The 23,792-nt window shown below is 32.6% G+C and overlaps 2 protein-coding genes across 2 annotated transcripts in view; one reads left to right on the top strand and one right to left on the bottom strand.

Annotated features, from left to right (window-relative positions):
* LOC132741222 (MAP kinase-activating death domain protein-like) overlaps positions 1–23,088 on the top strand; it is a gene marked incomplete at its 3' end in the record, with an annotated part of 29,088 nt that extends 6,000 nt beyond the window's left edge. The window contains exon 3 of the mRNA XM_060729354.1: positions 22,947–23,088. Within this exon, the coding sequence (XP_060585337.1) occupies positions 22,947–23,088 (142 nt within the window). The remainder of the gene's footprint in view (positions 1–22,946) is intronic.
* Positions 8,104–12,572, bottom strand: LOC132741205 (uncharacterized). Its single transcript, XM_060729330.1, has 4 exons — positions 12,075–12,572; positions 11,410–11,633; positions 10,367–10,526; positions 8,104–9,580 (listed from the first exon to the last, which is right to left on the bottom strand). The coding sequence occupies exons 1-4, from the start codon at positions 12,457–12,459 to the stop codon at positions 9,372–9,374; spliced, it is 978 nt and encodes a 325-aa protein (XP_060585313.1). The 5' UTR covers positions 12,460–12,572; the 3' UTR covers positions 8,104–9,371.
* Positions 23,089–23,792: the final 704 nt, after the last annotated feature.

The raw sequence follows: 23,792 nt of genomic DNA, 5'->3' as shown, positions 1-23,792 counted from the left end.
ATATGTTGCATACAGACATGTAGAGAAATTTTCAGGTAAAGTATTATTATCACCCTCTTAAATAGCAGTTATTTTAATAAAGCTGAAAGTAACTTAAGCGGTCTGATAGGAAAGTGTTTGTATAGGCAAAATTTATAATAGGTCAGATACATGCTGTCTGTCTAAATAGAACAGGATTTTGTTATGTCTTTATTGTAATCTAAAATTTCAAAAGATCAAGTTAATCTCTTTTTAAATAACATTTAATTTGTATATCTTTTTAAGTATTACAGAGTTTCATTTCATTACTTGTGTAAATTGAGGTTTCCAAAATATGAATGCTGAGTTGTGTAGTGATTATGCACAGTGAGCATTATACCTGGGGAGATTGATTTGTGTGTTGGGGAGATTTGTGTGTCATGCTGAGTAAATAATGGCCCTGGAGTGATAAGTGATTATGCTGAGTGAATAATGTACCCGGAGTGAGTAGTGATCATGCTGAGTGAATAATGTCCCTAGAGTGAGTATTGATCATGCTGAGTAAATAATGTCAGTGAAGTTCATTCTGAGTGAACAATGTACCTGGAGTGAGTAGTGGTTATGCTTAGTTAATAATGTACCTGGAGTGAGTAGTGATCATTCTGAGTGAAAAAATATCCCAGGAACGAGTAGTGATCATGTTGAGTAAAAAATGTCCCTGGAGTGAGTAGTCGTCATGCTGAGTGAATAATGTCCTTGGAGGTAATAGTGATTATACTGAGTTACTAATGTCCCTTGAGTGAGTAGAGATCATGTGGAGTGAATGTCCATGGAGTGAGTAGTGATCAGGCTGAGTGAATAATCTCTCTGGAGTAAAAAGTGATCATTCTGAAATAAGTAGTTATCTTGCTTAGTGAGTATTATACCTGAAGTGGGTATTGGTTATGCTGAGTGAATAATGTCACTTGAGTGGGTAGTAATCATGCTCATATAGTTATGTTCTGGGAGTGAGGGGTGGTCATGCTGAGGGAGTTTTGTTTCAGGAATGAGTAGCACTTGTGTTTAGTTAGTAATGTTTCCAAAATCAGCTGTACTCACAATTAGTGAACAATATTTCCAGATAGGTTTGTGCTGAGTGAGAGGTTTTTTTTAGACAAATTTGAATATTAAAAGGCATCTGAAGTACATAGTATGAGGATTTGACTTTGGTAACTGAAGTTAATAAAATATTTGCAATTTTTTTAACTTCTTAGTCTGCAAAATTTAATCTCAAAGTATTGTACATTGCTAATAGACAGCTTTATTACCATCACTTGATAAAGATTTTAATTAAGTTTTGCCACAAGGTCATACATAATCCTTCTGTAAAAGATCACTTCTGTTGAGTGGCTCCAGGTATCAAATGGTGAAAAGGATATTGTTAATGTTCTATATAAGGATAAAAGATGAACTCACTGAATTAAATGTCAAATTTCTCTCAATACATAGACGGTATACCTGAAATTATAGTGTGAATGCAAGGAAGTGAGGAAACTTGTATTATATTGATATGCTTCAGTTTGATTTAAGCTCTGTTGAATTATATACCTTTATAAATGCATGCATGCTGTTTATTTTACAAAACTTTAACTCATAAATTTTAATCATACACTCTTCAACAGTACATTAGCATGGAAAAAATGTACTTTAAACTACCATAAAATTTTCTCTTCCTTGAATAGATAAATCAACACTTTCAAGATCAAAATGTGTAAGATGTAAGCTTTATTAGCACACCTACAAATTCAATAAATGTTAATGTTTTATGAAAATTAAGAGCTGAGTGTTCTTATAAAATTACATCTTAGTAAAAATTCATAGAGAAATACTTATTTTATATCAAAATATGTCAGCATTTATTACATAGAAAAGTTTAATCATTGTCACTAAGTTTAAGGGGTATGACTTTAGTTTCTTTACCTTCACCTTTTTAGGTAAATCTGACATGGATCAGGAATGGTAATATTGATTAATATAATTTAATATATGTATAATATTTTATCTTTACTCTGATAATATTGCCACATAATAAAGATAATTTTGTCACACTGAAAGCCTGTTGTTATTGCATTATTTATGGGTTTATTCTCAAGACTTATAGATTTATTACATAATAATGCTTTATTCTTTACATAAATAATGGGGATTATTTGTAAATTGTCATATAAGGTAAACTAGAAAGGAAGTAATAGATAATTGTGTTATTGTTTAACTATTCAGATAAAGATCGCAAGAATACAAAACATGTTATTGTGGTCGTATATTACAACAGTAATGCATTTGAAACATATAGCTCCCAGATATGTGCATATAAACACACGCCATCCTGAAGTTTTATCTATAGGCAATCATATCTTTATGAAATCACTACTGACTCAGTTTATGTAATCTTTTCTCTGTTTTTTAATTTTTACAAAATAGAAAGATTTCATAAAGATTCTGTTATTTAGCGATTGTTTGTTATGATTTACCTTAGAAGTAAATTACCCATTTGTTATATCCGTGACTGTCAACCATTAATTCTGAAGTTGACTAAAAAATGAAAGTCAATCTGCAATAAAACTCCTATTTTGTAACATAAAGACATAATCATTCTAGATCATCTTTAAAAGATCATGTTTGAAAATAAAAAATGTGGTAAGGTAAATATTCAAATATCACATTTAAGTTTGATTTTGAAGTAAGTCTGGTGAGACGGTGCATGGATGTGCAGGCAGACTTGTCTCCAGGCATAATCCTGTAATATACAGTCAATTATACCCCAACATTTATTGATTAAATTTAATTCCTGAGTGTAATTTGACCATGCAAATCAAGTATTGAAGTGGTAATATCTTGTCTGTAGTCTAGAGTCATGTTACCTTATATGTTATGGTGTGATTAGAAAAGCTGACAGATTGGCGGTCTTACTCACTAGCTGGTACAATGTTTGATATGATAGTAAGTTTTAACAGATCCGCCAATGTCAGAAGTCTTGCTGAAATTAAACATCTATTGTCTTAAGCTGGCCTTCATTTAAGTATGATATTATAAAACTGAAATTTAACTTTATAAATTCTCATTCAGATGATCAGTAGGTTTGTCCTTGTGTCCTTTCCAGTAAAATATTTTATTTTTTAAGAACTGTGTGCTTTTGTACTTCTTTATATGAACAACAACAGTTGCCTTCCCAGCAAACATTTTATATCGGTCCAATATCAGCCCGATATCAGTTGTTATGTCGGCCCGATATCGATTTCTTATATCGGACAGATGTCGGATGTGCAACCCGGCTACAAGTCGGGCCGATATCGGCTGTATATCATTAGATCGATTTGAAGCCGGTGTCATACCGACATAATTTAACCTTTAATTTTTCTTCTAATAAAACATTTCACTTTGATTTTTTCATTCCAATTAACAAAAAAACACAATTGAGCTTAAATATAAGCTTTTTATTTTCATTTGGCAAATATACATGTATATCATAGAATCAATATTTTTTTTTAACAAATGTATGTTAATTGTGTACAGCAGTTAACATCACAGTCAAAAGAGAATTTAACAAAGATTGGAAACAAGAGCTTCACAGGAGACAGCCAAGCTCGACTATTAAATACTGGACGCAGTAAGGAGGACAAAACTATGAAAGAACTAGAAATGTGTCCATAGGACACGGGTGCCCCCACCGCGCCACTGTTCTGTCAATCTTTTTACTAAGTCAAGGGAAATAACTCTACAAATACTGGATAAATCCACAAGCGAAACCCCAGGTGCAAATCTAAATATGCTGAGCAAGCTACCCATAAGGTTTAATGACTATATGAAATCCGTTTTTGAGTAACTTGCGACACAAGTTGAAAATTGCAAAAAATTTCTAAGTGAAGGGCAATAACTCTAAAAATACTAAATAAATCACGACGAAAATACCTGGTGCACAACAACACATGCTGATCAACATTCCTGTAAAGTTTCATGACTCTAGGTCAAATACTTTTTGAGTTACATGCGACACAAGTTGAAAATTGCAAAATTTTACTAAGTCAAGGGCAATAACTCTGAAAATACTAAAAATATCCACATGAAAATACCCAGGTGCACAACTACACATGCTGATCAACATTCCTGTAAAGTTTCATGACTCTAGGTCAAATACTTTTTGAGTTACATGCGACACAAGTTGAAAATTGCAAAATTTTACTAAGTCAAGGGCAATAACTCTGAAAATACTAAAAATATCCAGACGAAAATACCCAGGTGCACAACTACACATGCTGATCAACATTCCTGTAAAGTTTCATGACTCTAGGTCAAATACTTTATGAGTTACCTGCGACACAAAAGTGAACGGACGGACGGACGGAAAGACGGACGGACGGACAAGGGTAAATCTAAATGCCCACCACTAACATTCCTGTAAAGTTTCATGACTCTAGGTCAAATACTTTTTGAGTTACATGCGACACAAGTTGAAAATTGCAAAATTTTACTAAGTCAAGGGCAATAACTCTGAAAATACTAAAAATATCCAGACGAAAATACCCAGGTGCACAACTACACATGCTGATCAACATTCCTGTAAAGTTTCATGACTCTAGGTCAAATACTTTATGAGTTACCTGCGACACAAAAGTGAACGGACGGACGGACGGAAGGACAGACGGACGGACGGACAAGGGTAAATCTAAATGCCCGCCACTAACGTGGGGGCACAAAAATCAATTATGTATAATAATGTATTATGTTATAGTAAAAAAATAACATTTGTTAAAATAAATTCCAAGATCAAGGGAAATAATTCTAGAAATAGTCACGCTAGAGTTATGAACCTTGTCACACAACATGTATGTAATGATAAGAAGTATATATTTGAGGTTTGAAGTAGATACCTTAAAAAGTAACAAAGTTATAATATTTCTTAAAGAAAATCCTAAGTTCAAAGAGAGATAAATCTGTAAAAATTACTTCAAGAGTTATGAACATTGTCACATAAAATATAATTGATTATAAGGAATAAGTATTTGAAGTTTGAGGTAGATACCTTTAAAACTAAAAAAGTTATAGTAAAAAATAACATTTTTCTAGTAAAAAAATCTAAGTTGATGGGGAGATAATTCTTGCAACATTGGTGCTAGAGTTATGAACCTTGTCACATAGGATGTGGATGATGATAAGGTACATTTATTTGAAGTATGAAGTTGATTCCTTTAGAAATAAATAAGTTACAGTAAAAAATAATATTTTTTAAAGAAAATTCTAAGTTCAAGGGGAGATAAATCTGAAAATATTGGTGCTAAAGTTATGAACCTTGTCACATAAGATGGGGATGATGATAAGGTACATATATTTGAAGTATGAGGTTGATCCCTTAAGAAATAAAGAAGTAACAGTAAAAAATAGTATTTTTTAAGGAAAATTCTAAGTTCAAGGGGAGATAAATCTGAAAATATTGGTGCTAAAGTTATGAACCTTGTCACATAAGATGGGGATGATGATAAGGTACATATATTTGAAGTATGAGGTTGATCCCTTAAGAAATAAAGAAGTAACAGTAATAAATAGTATTTTCTAAGGAAAATTCTAAGTTCAAGGGGAGATAAATCTGAAAATATTGGTGCTAGAGTTATGAATCTTGTCACATAAGATGGGGTTGATGATAAGGAACATATATTTGAAGTTTAAAGTTGATGCCTTTAGAAATGACAAAGTTATAGTGAAAAATATTTTACTGCACCAAAACTTTAATCTGAAATCTGGACGCGGACACGGACGCCGGGGCGAGTAGGACAGCTCTCCATATACTTCGTATAGTCGAGCTAAAAATATATTTGTATTTTTAAAGGACAATGGTACTGTAAACAAGTATTTGTTGCTTTATCAAAATTAAATTGTTTATCGCAGACTGCAAATAAAACCCAATAACATAACAGCAAACAATCCATTTTTCATCGCTTTGTTATAAATATTTGAGAAGTATGTGAAAAAAAGTGCACCCCCCCCCCAAAACAACAATATTAGTCTTCAATCTATGTTATGTAATGTTGTTATAGTTTTTTTAGTGTTTAAGGAAGTCTAATTGTATCATTAATCTATTAAATAGACATTTAAGTCCATTTCATAAATGAAATCAAAAATTTCCTTTAAAAATCACAGACAATATACTGGTAATAGAATAACACTCATATTAATTTTGTATATATATAATTATTTAAAGTAAATAAGAAAATAAATTGTCATGGTTATTGAATCTTTATAATGAAGACATAAAATTTAAGAAATCAAAATTTTAAAGAATATAATAGATTCACTCTTGAGAAAGTTCCCCACTGATGACATTATATCATTTTATCATACTATAACTAATATTCAGATTCCCACATTAAATAATATTTTTTTTGACTTTTACATTAGATTGCATTAATTGGTAAACAACTCCTTATGGCCATCTTCAATTGTTATTTCTGTTGATAAATAATACAGGGCTCTCAGTAGGGTCAGAATTTCACGAGTCAAAGACTCTTTGGCCAAAATTTTCATGAGTCAAATCATTTTTTTCTAGTGTCATTTGACTACATGAATCATTTGAATGTCAGACATAATCCCCTTCGGACAAAATCCCCTTCGCCTACCCGGACAAAATCCCCTTCATGGGTGGACATAATCCCCTTCATGTTTTTGCAAGGCTGGACAAAATCCCCTTCACTACCCAGACAAAATCCCCTTGTTTCATAGGTTTCTAATGTATTATTATGCTCCATAAATATAGATGAATTATACTCCCTAAAAATTGATGAATAATGAACTTTTGTTTTTTTATTTATAATTATGTATCAATAGTTAACCTTTATTTAGTTTAGAAGTTTTATTAAAATTATGTTCAATTATCAACTGCATAACACATATTTGATTAGGCAATTTCTTTAATTGTTTTAAGTTGATTAGTAGGAAAAACATTTTTATTAGCCAATAATTGTTTCATTGATTGTATAAGTTGAAAATTCTAATTGATATATACTATCCATTTTTACAATTTCTATTAATGAAATCAGTGATAATTTAATCAAACCAAGATCACTACACTACTTGATTGATTGTTATGAATGCTTTAACAAAGCAATTTTAATGTGATTAAAATGTGCTAATTGAATGTGCTTTTCTACTGAAATATTTATTTATACATTAAGAAATTTACCACACAGCATAATGCAGTATGTCGTTTCATATCCACTTTATAAACCGAAAATTCCTCCGAGGGGGATTTTGTCCTAGGTAGCAATTTTATGAAAGGGATTTTGTCCACTTTAAAATTTCACACATGAAGGGGATTATGTCCACCCATGAAGGGGATTATGTCCAGATATACAAAAATACATGAAGGGGATTTTGTCCGAAGGGGATTATGTCCGTACACCGAATCATTTTTATGTTACAAAAATGACTGTATTGGAGGTCATTTTTGGAGATTCAAAAGTCTAAATTGACAGAAAAAAATGCTTAATTATAAATGTCTATATCCCCTCCACCTTAAAAAAAAAACAAATAAAAAAAAAACAAATAAAACAAAACATGAATTGCTGTGAAAGAATAAAATAAGCAGCAGCTGATTAAATGTATAAAATATATAAAAAAATTATCTTTACTGGTATGCTATATCATATTAATTTTAAATACCAAAATGTACTAGGAATATTTAATGGAAAAAGAAATAACAAATGCACAGGTACTCCAAGTAAATCAAAGACGTATTATAAACCTTTAAAAGCAATCAATAATTGACACCTCAAGTATGTAGTTCTTATCAGTTGTGTAGAGCTATTTTTAGCGCTGTCAAATTGCAGCCACTGAATTGTCTTGCTTCAGTGCACAGGCTATAAACAATTGCCGTGTGTAAAGCATTTTATACACAGCTTATACTGCCTGTTGACATTTTTAATAAGTGTGATTTGAACATATGTAGGATTTGATAGATAATTAGGGTGGATTTAAGGTAATTATTATTGCATAGCTGAAAATCCCATGTGGCAAATTGACTCTTGAGCAGATTTTATCACGTGTCAAATTTGTGCATTTCCCGATTTTCACGTGTCAAAACCCGGATCCCCGTGTCAATCGAGAGCCCTGTAATATATATATTGTACAAACATCACTGTTAATTCTTTTCTCATGCTTCCATTTCTAAACAAATATACATCTTCACTTTAAATAAAAACATCCCTGACTAAAAAAAGATATAAAAGACTAGTAATAATTCAATTTAGTTCTGCTTCCTTGGTAAAACATTATAAACAAACAAATTAAAAATGCCAATAATAAAACTTAATATGTTCAAAAGCTATGATTTAAATTCCATTTAAAAACTGAGAATGAATCTACAACATTGCATTTGTATGGGTGTTTTTTTCTCTCTATACTTCAGCTATTATGCAATAATAGAAAAAAATAAATAAAAAATATCAGCAATTATGCAGAATTATTAAAGAAAATAAATGTAAAAATAAAACAATGTAAAAAACAATGCAAAAAATAAAGGCTAGACTTGACTATACATTTGGCAAGGCATGGTAATAAAATGGATTTATAATATTTTTACAAAGCATAAAACAAAAAAACAACCTATAATAACGAATCAAAAACAATAATTGAATTATAGATTCACAAATCGCAGGATTTAGTATTATAATTGTAAAAATTATTTGATTATCATGAAGCTATGACCATAATCTCAATATTTGATATGTGCGATTGAAATACTGAATGAGTAAAAACAATAACAATATGTACATCTTATGTAAATCTAACACTCCTTGAGATTTTGTTTCTATAACAAAGAAGGATTTTAACGGCGTAAACTTCCAATAAGCACTGATCATGGACTACACAAATATGCCGCTGTTTTTTGTTCTCCCTCAATAAAATAGTTTTCAAATTCTTTTTACGGCAAAAATAATAACACACTTTTTCTGATGTTTTCAGTTCACTTTTTCATTTTTCTTTTCATATGATGCTAAAGTAACATCTCACATTCACCGACCCAACAGATTGATATAAGTTTTATAAGACAAATTGACGCGAACTCGTAAGCACCATAAAAACGTCATCCCAAGTATGCAGCTTGTTCATACAAGTGCCAGAATGGCGTCACTTTAAACTGGTCAGGGGCTGAAGAATCATTAATCCAGCAACGATGTAAACACAATATATATAATCCTGCCTGACACACAAGCTTAAACTGATTTTAAATAGCTGATGAACAACACAGAAACTGATATTGTTTCTTAAATATATCTCAATAATGTTTAGTTTAACTATATCACTATTTATGTATGATTTATTCTTCTTAGGCTATATGTTCTTGAACTATTTGGCTAGAATGACACAAGTCCTTTACATTACTTTCAAATTAAAAGAGCCATCTTCTTTCTTTCAATATCGCTATAAATATATTTAAAAGTTCTATTCAGTGGGTGTTTCTTGGACACCTTGGCTTCATTCGTTTTTTGTCTTCTTTTACGGCCCCCGTCTCTGTCACATGCACTTCGAAACCATTCTCTACAATCTAATTCGACTTCAGCTGCTGTACATTTTTTACATTTCATGACCGCTTCTGTAAGTATAATTAAAAAAGAAAATAAGATCTACCTACTTATTTGTTCTGGCAGAACTTTATAGATACATGTAGTGGTAGACTATATATACTCCTTAAATTTTTGTGATATACTTAATTAAAATATTAACTTCTCCATACATTCAAGTGTTCTAAACTGAATATTATGCTTTTATCAATTAACACATCAAGTAAAGGTATACATCATAAAAAAATATTAACTTTATCCAAAATTTATATAATATTCTAACACAACCCGCATTTTCCTCTATTAAACACAGAAGGACCTGAAGTGTGTTATTATGTAATAAAATCACTGTATTTAAACATGTGACGAAACCATTTACAGATATTTGACATTAGCATTTAAAAATGTGAGGCGCTGAAAATGAGTATGGAAACAAATCAGACGCAGTGTACCTTAATACTAGGTACGGCAGTATTTATCTGTTGTTGTTAGAATCGAAATAATATATCCAAAAAAGTGATTTCACTGCATTATGAAATCACTATGATATTCGAATACAATCATTATATCAATCAGGCTACTCCCTCCTGATATAATTCCTCGCATTTGAACTCCAAACATTTAATTAAGCAATAAAATCACAGTTTGGGATATATTATTTTTTATGAAATATCCTTTTCTATGCAGAGGTGAGAACATAGTGATATATTTTCTTCTTTTTAATCAAATATCTAAGTCAAATATGCAGGTTTCTTACTGTCTGTAACAATTATGTGTTTGGTTATCCATAAAATTTTAAATGAAAATAAAATAATTACTTTGCACTTCCATGGCCAGCTTCAGTTTCCCAAACGCTCTCTTCCCTTTCTTGCCAAACCAGTTGAACTGAAGTGCCAACTGATTTGACATGCAGTGTTTCATGACTCTTTTTGACATATCGCTTCTTGTGATACCTCCTTGCAGTGTCAGGTATGTGACCTGAAATATATGATTTTTGTTCTCAACACATTTCTAACGTTTCAAAAAGCATTTGACACATAATTCACAGGAGTGTAATAAGGCCATTTATTTCATGCTTTTCCAGTGTTTTACTGTAATAGATAATATTTTGATAAACCACTACTGAAATTTATAATATATCATTTTCACTGTAGCCGGACTATATCTGAATGCAGATGAAAAGAATATAACTAAATGGAATAACAGGCCCAAAAAAATGTTCTTTCTTTAAGAAAAGAAAGTCGATGTCATCATTTATCATGTTAAAAGTGTAACAAAATTGGAGGATTTAACAGGATTATTTTTCAAAATTGATGATGTGACATCATGATGTTATTACTTCATAAAGGAGAATGCGCGACGTCAGGCAGCAAATCAGTAAAAAATATTTAAAATCACGAAAAAAGCATGAAATAAAAAGAAAATTTATTTGTTTTACATTATAAGATTGAAATATATTTCATTCGTGTCGAACACCAGGTATTTTATTTTCATTCGTTGCAATGCAAGTCATGAAATTAATATTGCATCTGGTGTTCGCTCAGTGAAATATTTTTCAATCTGACATGCAAAACAAACAGATATTCTCTATTTAAGAAATACTATATTACACTAGTTATAATATAATGTCTACATATTACACTAGAGTAATAATATAATGTCTTTTGTGTTACAAACAAAAGCCCACTAATGACAGGCCAAAAACTTTTAAGAACAGTATGACGGACAGAAAACTAGTGTGCAAAATTTTAGTGACATAAAAAAAGTTTAGCAAAAACACTTTTGTTTTCAAAAACAATAATAAATTCATTTCGGGCAAAGATAAAATTAACATCTTTCTAACTAATGAAAATAAATTTACCAAGCCATTGAAACAACCAGGTTCTTGTAAACCTGTCTCAACCAACTCCAGTTCTTCGATGCTTGTAACTGGTAAATGAATATCATCAGGCAAATCAGTTGGTCCACCACCATCTTGACTTTCCAACTTTGACACGACACCAAATACCTGATGAACAGTGTCCAATATTTGTGTCTGTTGTCGAGACATTTTTTCTAATAGGGTAAAAATGCGAGTATCTCGTGCTAAAATACAAAAATATTATTTAATGAGAAACATAACTTTCAATATAATTACTGAAGTAAAAAAAAAAGGAATATTCTTTTTAATTAAATCATCCTGCAGTGTCCAGACCAAGTGAACATCCTTAAATGAAGAGACATGGACAAACTGCTATTAAATTTAGAAGTTTGATTTCTTAACAAGAACATCAAAAGAAATGCCATGATCTTTTTAAACCCTAACCGACAATATTTAACCAAATAAAAACATTATACACAGAATGAACCAATAATTTGAATAATTTCATTTAATATTGACATCTTATGTCTCCCAAGTTCTTCAAGTGGAAGGAAATAACACAATACAACCATTTAGACATTGAAAAAAGCACATCTTTTATCAATTAAAGACCAATTATTGTTTAAAATCATTTAAGAGTATACCTATAAATCAAACATCCTTACCTACTTCGGAACGCATGGCAGTGGAACTACCTGCAGGGGTCTCTGGTGTTTCATTTAGATCACTGACAACTGAATTAGGGGTAGAAAGGTACTCGATCACTAACCACTGAATGAGGGGTTGATGGTACTCTATTACTGACAACTGAACTAGGGGTAGAAGGTACTCGATCACTGACCACTGAATGAGGGGTTGATGGTACTCTATTACTGCCAACCCAACGAGGGGTTGATGGTATCGCTGCAGTTGGGTCTGTATCCTGGGTTGTTGGAGTGCCTGTAAGTGTGGTCTGTAAGGATGATTGTAGGCTGCTTCTGCAGTCTGGTAGTACAGGGCATGGCCTTGGTGGAAGCTTTGATTTTTGAATATGTGTAGGGGTTTCTTCATCAGATGACGATAACAATTTTGATGGAACACTGAAATTATAATTCATAATAAGTATTCTCGAACGACATTTAATGTGTTTTAGTATGGATAATGGAGACCTTGCAACGCATATCTTTTCGGAAGTGGCTAGCCGTACGGGCCCGTACGGCTAGCCAAAAGTTCTAGCCGTACGTGAGTCACGTACGACTAGCCAGGACACACTGTATTGGCTAGCCGTACGGCACTTTTCAAAAATATATGGAAGGCGAAAGTGCATAATTATGTTAATTATGGACTTTTAAGGCGAGTGTTTTAGTCAAGAATGGTTTACTTTTTTAGAGATTAATCTTTCGACGTGTTGGCTACAGTAAAGAATTTACTTTTGTTATCTCAAGACGTAGAGAAAAAATAGCGTTTGGTTGCAGTTATAACATTCAAATTGAAATAGTTTTTTACAAAATTTTGATAATAATCCTTTTTTGTTTCATTAAGTTTAATTTTTAAACTGGAAAAAAAAAAAAAACATCGAAAAAAATTGTTGTTGGCTCTGAATAATTGCGTCAATTACCGACGGTATAGGAATTTGTCCATCGCCATCATTAAGAAAAAGTTTTGCATTATTTAAAGTTATTTTTCCTTTTCACCGTTTTTTTTTAATATTCTTTTTATTTATTTATTTACTCCCCTCCGATCATTATTTATTCGATCCATGTGCTTAATTACCAGATTTAACAATTCATCTTTCATACAAATCATAAGCATGAAAATTAAGGACGTTATAACAATGCAACTTTGGACACTCAATTTATATTAAGATAGATTATACAACGCTTACTCGTATTCATTTTTTTTGTGCAAAATTGCGGAGCATCTTTTATTAAAGTGAACACACTAGACAAATGCGGGGATTTGATTAAAAATCGTTGTTTAAAACACAAAATAACAAATGCATTTTCGACTTCCATATAATTTTGAAAAAGTGCCGTACGGCTAGCCAATACAGTGTGTCCAGGCTAGTCGTACGTGACTCACGTACGGCTAGAACTTTTGGCTAGCCGTACGGGCCCGTACGGCTAGCCACTTCCTATCTTTTCGAACTTTAATTTTCTCTGTCAAAATGTAACTTTTAATTATTTTGTTTCAACAAAATTTAATGGCAAAGTCTTGCAACTTAAGAACAAATTATTTTCTTATTTTATGTCAACAAGTTGCTAAGGTCCTATAGTAAAAAGAAATTATACAACGCCAATTAACGAGCGAAATTTTTATGACTATAAAATCAAACAATCTTCCAATATCCTTTGATAATCAACATTCAAAGCACCTCAACCAGTAATCAATAGTTAGAATTATCCAAAAAGGTATAGAAAATGATAAAGTACCGCAGTCGATGTAAACAACTTTGTCCCTTTTGAGTTGGGCGCCCAATGTAACGTGCCCGTATGTACGGTGCGTCAGTAACTATTTACCATTGTGCAAGATTACAATAAATATCCGTTCAATGAAGACAGCGTTAAAATTCGGAAATTCCCTGCATGTCCTGACAAAAAAAGTACATAAAAACTAAATCATTCAAACGAATATAAATCGGACCGACTGTCGACCTATCACAGTTAAATATGTCAATACGGATAGACAACGTCCGATATCATGGTAGCCGACACAGATATTCCATCATATAGCCGATATCGGCCCGATATAGGTATGTTTGCTGGGTTATTGCAATTCCAAAATCTCATTTTCAGAACAAAATGTTTGATTGAGTAGTTTAGAACAAACATGTTTGATTTAGTACTTAAGAGTATACAATCTCTTCAGAAGAGCTAATAATATTCTGACTTCAAGATTCCTGGAACTCTGAAGATAAATATACCTGATAACAATATAGAAGTAATTTAATGTATCACATTGATAAAGCTGGTATAATTAGACATTACACCTTTTAAAATATTCACAGTAGTACTCACAGTTATCTAAATTTAATATATCAATGAATCAAGAAACAGTTTGCTTGAGCTTTTGCTCACCATGAATTGTTGAATGAATCCAAGGCACTGTGCCTGTCTAAATAACAATACCCATTACATTAAATAACCCTGAAGCTCTTGCTGTGAGGTCTTACTCTTGTTTCTACTTTACATTCTCATACAGTGCTCACCATGAATTGTTGAATGAATCCTAGCAGTGCCTGTCTTAATAACAATACCCATTACATTAAATAACCCTGAAGTCTGCTGTGAGGTCTTACTCTGGGTTCTACTTTACATTCTTATATGTACAATGTCTTAAGGATAATGGAAACCCCAGAAGTAAAGTGCTGACCTTTAAACTTCTCTCTCTCTCTGCCATCAAAAAGCAGTCTAGAGGTGTATTGGAATATTGACTGTACAAGCTAGTTTATAATATCTACGATAATGTTTTTTCCCTCTCTCTCGTATTCTCTCTCGTATTCTGTCTCCAGCCTTCCGATGGCAGATCCAGATGAGTGAATCCAGGAATTATGAGGAAATCAATACTGTGGCAAATATTTGGAATCACTAGTATTGAATGAGGCTTAGGGAAAATAATAGCACACATAATCTGAGAAAGGCATTATATAGCAAGAATGTCGATACGCGGCAATATTGACCTAATACAAAGCAAAATGGATCACAGTTATATTGTTAGTGTTAGATTTAGAACACGTAGTAATGAGATGTTTATACCTGTAATGACCTCAATCATTCCACATAGAGCCGCGTCATGACAAAACCAACATAAATCATGTTTGCGACCAGCATGGATCCAGACCAGCCCGCATTCCGCGCAGTCTGATCAGGATCCATGCTGTTTCGCTCACAAACTCTATACCAAGTAGAGAACATACCAACAGCAGATCCTGACAACGGACCTTTGTCATGAACACGGCCATAGTTCCAAACGTATAAAAAGACCCAGGATTTTCTGTAAGAAATTACATTTGGAAAGTAGAAATAATAAGTGCTAAAACTAGCTGTTTGAAAATAGATTGTCACACCTACCACAATGCATGGTGAAAGATCTTGGAATTAACCTCCCATCATGTTTAGAAACACATTTACTCAGATATAAGAAAAGCGTTAACTGCAAAAGTCGGTAGACAGTTTGCCTGCAATTAGTAGTCTGCCATGCCTCGCCTGCCTTATATAAAATGACAACACGTAGCCGCATAGTTTTATTATATGCTCTATCTCGCAAGTAAAACACAATTGAACAATAAAAGGGAAACCTAAAACAAGACATTAGCAAATTCTTGTTCTTCCTCTTTGGACTGATAGGGGTAATCTTGCAACGTACATCATTTCCAGTCTGATTATGTGTTTGCTGTCTAATGGGTAATTGTTTGAACTTTTATCTTGAATTCCATGAAATTGACAATGGACAGTTCACAATCAGTAAGGTTAGAGTTAATTGGAGAAGAAAATACATGGTTGCACCTTATCTGTCTAGCTGTTAAAGACAGTTGTTAAGTACTGTTTGCAGACATACACCAATTCTTATTTATTGCAATTGTCTGCAGTACACTATCTTCAGCTCTTGCTCAGACTCACAAGTCCCAGACAGATTACAGATTTGTGTATGTAGGTAATTAAATCAGTAAGTTTCCTGCAGTGATTGGATTGAAAAAATTGCCAGAATCAAATTATGCAAATTTAGACTTCAAGAAAGTAAGACTTGCCTTTAGAAAGAAATAGCACCGCAAATTAACAGTTTGAAAGTAAATTTCTATGTGACTAGCAAACAATTGTTTTGTCAGACAGCTCCTGCATGGAAATAAGTAGTATTCACCAATATTGAACTTGGGCTTGCACTGAGTAAAAGGTGAACACTGTATAGTTCTTTTAGCTGACTTTATTTCATTTTGATTGAGGTGTTTAAATTGTTGAGTAAAACTCTCAAACAAAAATGGAAAGTATCCTAACACTTGTTAGTCTTTATTAACCCATATCTTATTGCCAGGAGGCATTATTACATTTTTATGCCCCCGCCATGTAATGGCCGGGGCATATAGTGTTACCCACCACCGTTCCGTCCTTCCCGTCCTTCCGTCATTCCGTCCTTCCGTCATTCCGTCCTTCCGTCATTCCGTCCTTCCGTCATTCCGTCATTCTGTCATTCTGTCATTCCGTCATCATCAGTTCCGTTCATTACGTCCCCAACGGTACAACACATTTCAACTTAAATTTGACATATGGATATGTCATTGAAAAATACAGGTCAAGTTCGAATTTGGTCATGGTTCGATTGATTTTTTGGCAGAGTTATGCCCTTTTACTTTGAAAATAAATATGAAATTTTCAGTTTCTGTCATTATCTCCCAACGGTACAACACATTCAACTCAAATTTGACATATGGATATTTCATGAGAAAATACAGGTCAAGTTCGAATTTGGTCATGGTTCGATGATTTTTGGCAGAGTTATGCCCCTTTTTACTTTGAAAATAATGTGAAATTTTCAGTTTACGTTCATTATCTCCAAACGGTACAACACACATTCAACTCAAATTTGACATATGGATATGTCATGAGAAAATACAGGTAAAGTTCGAATTTGGTCATGGTTCGATGATTTTTGGCAGAGTTATGCCCCTTTTTCTTTGTAAATAATATGAAATTTTCCAGTTTCCGTTCATTATCTCCCCAACAGTGCAACACATTCAAGACTCAAATTTGACATATGGATATGTTTCTGGAATGCCCAGCCAATTTCGAATTTGGTCATGGTTCAATGATTTTTGGCAGAGTAATGCCCCTTTCACTTTGAAAAAAATATGAAATTTACAGTTTTCTGTTCATTATCTACCCAACATGTGTTACATATTCAACTCAAATTTGACATACTGATATGTCAAAGGAATGGGCAGGTCAAGTTGGAATTTGTCATGGTTCGATGATTTTTTGCAGAGTTATGTCCCTTTCACTTTGAAAATAATATAGATACGTCTAGGAATAAGCAGTTTAAGTTTGAATTTGGTCATGGTTTAATGATTTTGGACAACCTTATCTTTCTTGAATATTGGAAATTTTTTGAACTTTTTGTTTCAGCACTCATACTTTTGTGGAAATGTATGTATAGCCATTATTTTGGCTACAAATATGAAAAAAATGCTATTTTCAAAAGGTTAAGACTGAATAATTTCAGTGCCTTGAATATTGTATGAAAATGGTTTGTGTTAACACTGAAAAGTTTAAAGGGCTTTGAACTTAAAATGAAAACAATAATTTGTGCAAACAAATTTGAACTAAATATTATAATAACATCTGAAATTTTGGCTGCATGCGGGGGCATCCGTGCATGATGACACATTTCTAGTTCCATATTGACTTTCAATCTATGTTTATTATTAAATGGTGTCTAACTTATTTTAATCATAAAATTCAGTCTCTCCATGTCTTTCCATAATAAGTACCCTTGATGTTAACACTTCCAGTTAAGTAGAGTAAAAGCAAAATTTTGAAAGAACATCCAAAACAGCAAAAATGCAAATGTTGTAGGCTTTGTTTGATTGAGCCTGTTCATGAAAGGTTGTGGTAATTTCAAAATGTAGCTGATTGGGAGTGAACAAGAGCAGATATCCATTGACTCCATGCAATATTAGGTGAAAAATAATCAAACTCAGCTTGGCGCTTATGCATAATTATGCAGTAATGCATGATAGAAACATTTACTGATCAATTGAAAACTACTATTAGTCATTTCACGTTAGTGTATAGTGCATGGCTTTGAATTGATCAATGACAATTAAAACCCTGCATGAAGGAATTCACAACAGAACAGATATTATTGCAAATCAAGGCTAAAAAAATGGCACCCAAGACATGCTCAGTGAAAGAAATACTTATGGTGAATGATGATGTAGGTAGTTTAAAAATAGATTTGCTGCTAAATTCTATCCTAGATGAAGACATATGAGCCACGTCACGACAAAACCAACATAGTGCTTTTGCAACCAGCATGGATCCAGACAAGCCTGCGCATCCACGCAGTCTGATCAGGATCCATGCTGTTCGCTATCAGTTTCTCTACTTGTCATAGAGTTGGTAAGCGAATAGTATGGATCCTGATCAGACTGCGCGGAAGCGCAGGCTGGTCTGGATCCATGCTGGTCGCAAACGCACTATGTTGGTTTTGTCGTGACGCGGCTCATATATTTTACAGCTGCACCTCCAGCTTTCTACTTAAATATTACAAGATTAAGGAAACTGGTTGATTCAACTGAATTTACCCATGTGACCAGTGCAGACCAAAATGTGCAATCCAATCATGGTCTGTACTGTTTGCTATTCAGTCAGTACTTACCATAAGTTGAAATTTTTTCCATAAAAAATGGGTTTTGCCAGAATAAAATGATAAAGAAGTCCATTATAGTGTGGTTAAAGGGTAAATATAGTCAGGTTTATCAGGTCCTGAGAGTAATGTTTTTTCTTTTGTCCTGCTTTATTACAAGAATGGTAAGTTTGTCTTATGTCTAGACATAATTTGCCAAAAATGAGTAGTCATATGTCCATTTATAATTGTTGCTGAGCTATAAGTTTCCTGCTTCAAACATAAATCAATGCTCCCATGGTACATCCTGTCTTACTTATATTTCTCAGACACATAAAAAATATATAATTTTGCTGCTTATAGGGTCTCCCAACATGAATTATTACTCTCTGAGCATGTAAATTAAGGTGATGCACAAGTTAACATGATGGAGCCTTCCAGCCAAGTATTAAAATATAATTAAAATATTTGGTCGCAAAGTTATAAAACTGACACATTGCAACATAAGAAAATATTCTTAGAACTTACATTGCAATTACTTCCGTTGAAAACAGATGTTCACTTTTTGACTATTCAACAAAAAGATATTTTATACGCGAAAAGCACACCAGGTTGCAAACAACTAAATTTTATGAGTGTCATAGTTACTCCAGAGAAGAAATTGATGTCATATCGGGGTTTAACGTTGAAAATAAGAATGAATCGAGAAAAAAATGGCGGCCATTTTATTTCATTTTATTTAGAAAATAGACCACGTGACCATATTTTATACTGTTAAAAGATACTGTTGCCTATGTAACAGTACAAAATTCTTAGTCACGTGGTACACTTGCATTAACAGTAAAAATAACTCCCAGAGGCCTATGGGAAATTAGCATTACGAAAAAAGTGAGGGGTAATAAATAATTTTGTTAGTTAAGTAACTAAAACGTTTGAAAATTCAATGATTATTGTATATATTGTGGGAGTAAATTTCACTTTGAGAATGCTAATTGATTTAAAATGACATATTGGTTCATTATAATTGGTAATGAAAGTCTGAACATTCCTCTAGAAATAGAAAAAGTTATACAAGTTTGGCAAGAAGCCTGGTAATAAATCTCATAGGCCAGTAATATGTAATATTAAAAAAAGTTTTACATGTTTTCTATATTTCTCAGATTATTAATATTTTATTTTAATCCCTCTGAAATTATTCATGAAGATTACAGTCACTAATTATATTTTATTCTTTAAGTAAGATTGGACATTTATCGTAACATAATAATTCATAGCATTTCATGAGCACAGTGTTTCATGAGTTACTCATAGTGATGAGTTGGTGAAGAGTTATATTATGAGGTTTTGTTAATTTCCTGGGACAAATTCATGATATCACAATCTTTTCTTTCACTCTGAACCTTGCACCTTGAACACTTGGACAATTATTCATAATAATCTCTGAGTTTATATGGATTGAAAGTATAGTTCAATCAGAGGGTGTAATCTTTATATAATGAATAACAAATGTTTTTGTTTTACATCCAACAGTATTAAAAGTCAAGTTTGATCCAAATTATCATTTAAAAAATATTTCTGACAGATTAAAATTACGTTCTTATTATCTCAAAACACTTTCTCCTCAATAAGCATTTTATGCCCCCACAGAGTGGGAGCATATAGCGTTGCACTTGTCCGTCCGTCTGTCCGTCCGTACGTCTGTCTGTCCATCCGTCCCGAAATCTTGTGAACGCAACTCCTCTCAAACCGGATGGCAGATTTTGCTTAAACTTCCAGGGATGAACAACCTTAATGTGAAGATGGTAGTAAAGGAAGGAATTTTCGCTGCGACCAAATTTAACAGAATTATGGCCCTTTGTTGATTTTTTCACTATATACTATGTAGAAATTTTGTGAACGCAACTCCTCTTAAACCGGATGGCAGATTTTGCTTAAACTTCCAGGGATGAACAACCTTAATGTGTAGATGGTAGTAAAGGAAGGAATTTTTGCTGCGACCAAATTTAACAGAATTATGGCCCTTTGTTGATTTTTTCACTATATACCATATAGAAATTTTGTGAACGCAACTCCTCTTAAACTGGATGGCAGATTTTGCTTAAACTTCCAGGGATGAACAACCTTAATGTGTAGATGGTAGTAAAGGAAGGAATTTTTGCTGCGACCAAATTTAACAGAATTATGGCCCTTTGTTGATTTTTTCACTATATACTATGTAGAAATTTTGTGAACGCAACTCCTCTTAAACCGGATGGCAGATTTTGCTTAAACTTCCAGGGATGAACAACCTTAATGTGTAGATGGTAGTAAAGGAAGGAATTTTTGCTGCGACCAAATTTAACAGAATTATGGCCCTTTGTTGATTTTTTCACTATATACCATATAGAAATTTTGTGAACGCAACTCCTCTTAAACTGGATGGCAGATTTTGCTTAAACTTCCAGGGATGAACAACCTTAATGTGTAGATGGTAGTAAAGGAAGGAATTTTTGCTGCGACCAAATTTAACAGAATTATGGCCCTTTGTTGATTTTTTCACTATATACCATATATATGTTGTCAGTGGGGGCATCCGTGTCCTTTGGACACAGTTCTAGTTTTTAAATGCACAGTCATGTATGAACAATATTAAGTGATCACAATTTCTTAAAAGCTTTTTCACCTAAGTTGTGGACATTTTGTCATACTTGAATCAACATCAGATAACATATAAATTGCCTCAAATTTACCTTCATCTTTAATAGTTGGGTCAATGAGTAAAGTTGCAGTCATGGTCCATAAAAGACTAGAAAGTTTTCAATATATATTGAACATAGTTATTATTTATCAATAGCTTTAAAACTGAAAAATACTTGCCAGTATATTATTGCTGTAGGTTCTAGTTATTTATACTGACAAAGAATGGAAGTCTCATGGTCAGGACCAAATTAATTACTTCAGTGATAGCTGTAAGAGTTGTAGAGCTTCTACCTTGTATGTATGAGGCCATAAGTGTGATTCCCAGTCATGTCATATCAAATTCAGATATAAAAATTATACTTGAACCTCTCTTACTTGTAACTTAAAATTTAAGTAGATAGTTACTGTTCTGTTCAATCTCAGGTATGGTTTAGTTAAAACATATTTGTTCCAGTTTGTAAAACTTGTGCTTGTTATTTACAAGTAAACACTTTTGAGTATACTTCCTGGAAATGAACCAGTGAGAGTGTGAGTTATGATACTTATAGGGCTTGAACCCACCAATCGATGGGTTGAGAAGGAGACACCATTTCCTTCAATCTGGTATCAGTATATGAATTGACTGGGTGGTATGTTACAACAAAAAATCTTAAAAGTCTTTGTCATCAAGATGGAGGAATATGCTGTGAGTATCACAGCATACTGCCATGCAAATTAAATAATTTTATTTCATGCTTTCCAGTGTTTTATTGTAATATATCAGATGATTATATTCTGATAAACCACTAGTGAAATTTATAAAATATAATTTTCACTGTAGCCGGACTATATCTGAATGTGGATGAAAAGAAAATTAAACTAAATGGAATAACAGACTGAAATAAGTGCCGTCAAACGTAAATTTTGCTTCTTTAGGAAAAGAAAGTCGATGTCACCATACATCATGTTAGAAATGAAGCAAAATTAGAGAAATTTAACAGAACTATATTTCAAAATTGATGATGTGACGTCATGATGTGATGACATCACGAAGGAGAATGCGCAACGTTACGCGGCAAAATCAGTAAAAAATACTTAAAATCACTTAAAAAGCATGAAATAAAAAGAAAATTTATTTGTTTTACATATAAGATTGAAATATATTTCATTCGTGAACACCAGCTATTATATTTTCACTCGTGGCTACGCCACTCGTGAAAATATTGGATCTGGTGTTCACTCAGTGAAATTATATTTCAATCTTACATGCAAAACAAACAAATATCCTCTATATTTGGGACTTATGACATTCAAGGTAATTCCTAGACATACCAATCAATTAAGCAGACTTTATAAATTATGGTAACAATTTATAATATATAAAATTATGTTGCCATGAGGTTCATTGTTGATGTAATATATTTATATGACTAAGTGAGATTTTCATTAGCTATACAGATTGCTAATGTTTATTACAGGGACACAGTGTGGGGTGTACAAATTGCTAATGTTTATTACAGGGACACAGTGTGGGGTGTACAAATTGCTACTGTTTATTACAGGGACACAGTGTGGGGTGTGCTGACTGGTCAAGGTAGTGATAATGTTTCAAGTCTTGTTGTTCATGAGATCCGAGAGATTGAGACTTGGATATTACGTCTGCTTAGTGCTCCAGTTCCAGTACCAGGGAAGACCAAAGTCGAGGTATGCTCCTTTATTTGTAAAGTTTATGATAATGATGACAAGCCACAGATTTAATTGGCAAAACTTTGGTCATGTCTGTCCCCAAGTAATGCAGTGATTTAGATCAGTTTGCCATTTATAATGTGTGTTTGTTGAATTTTGGAAAAAACATTTTTGCAATTTTGGATAAATGTCATGTTTTTACAGGACAATTCTGGCAGAAAATAAAATATGTCATGCCATTGTCATATGCAAATAATACATAGCTGAACTTTATCTGATTCAGTGCTTAACTTAAGTTGACTTTGTTCACCTTTGTCCTATGTTTCTATATCAGTATATATGTATCCCTCATAGACAACTGACAAATATACTGGTGACAGTAGCTCAAAACATGCATTGCACAACACAACATATATAACTATTTACCATATTTATAACTACATGTATATACTATTTATTATTTAAATACATATATAGAACATGAAACAGTGGCTTATAATTGCAATATCATTGTATGGAGTGTTTTCCAAGGCTGTTAATATAATTATTTATACTAATGTAAATGTTAATATAATAGAGAGACATTTCTTCAGTATCATTTTACCACTGTTGCATTCATTTGTTATGCATATAATGGCTCAAATTCCATGACAGATAGAACTGCTGAGCCTTGTTATATTGTTCTATACTCATTCTTTTTCCAAGGAAAAAAACACAATATA

This window comes from Ruditapes philippinarum, unplaced genomic scaffold (genome assembly GCF_026571515.1).
Source record: "Ruditapes philippinarum isolate M1 unplaced genomic scaffold, ASM2657151v2 ctg7103_1_1_1_1, whole genome shotgun sequence".
NCBI classification, from domain to species: Eukaryota; Metazoa; Mollusca; class Bivalvia; order Venerida; family Veneridae; genus Ruditapes; species Ruditapes philippinarum.
This window is presented reverse-complemented; position numbering and strand designations above follow the sequence as displayed.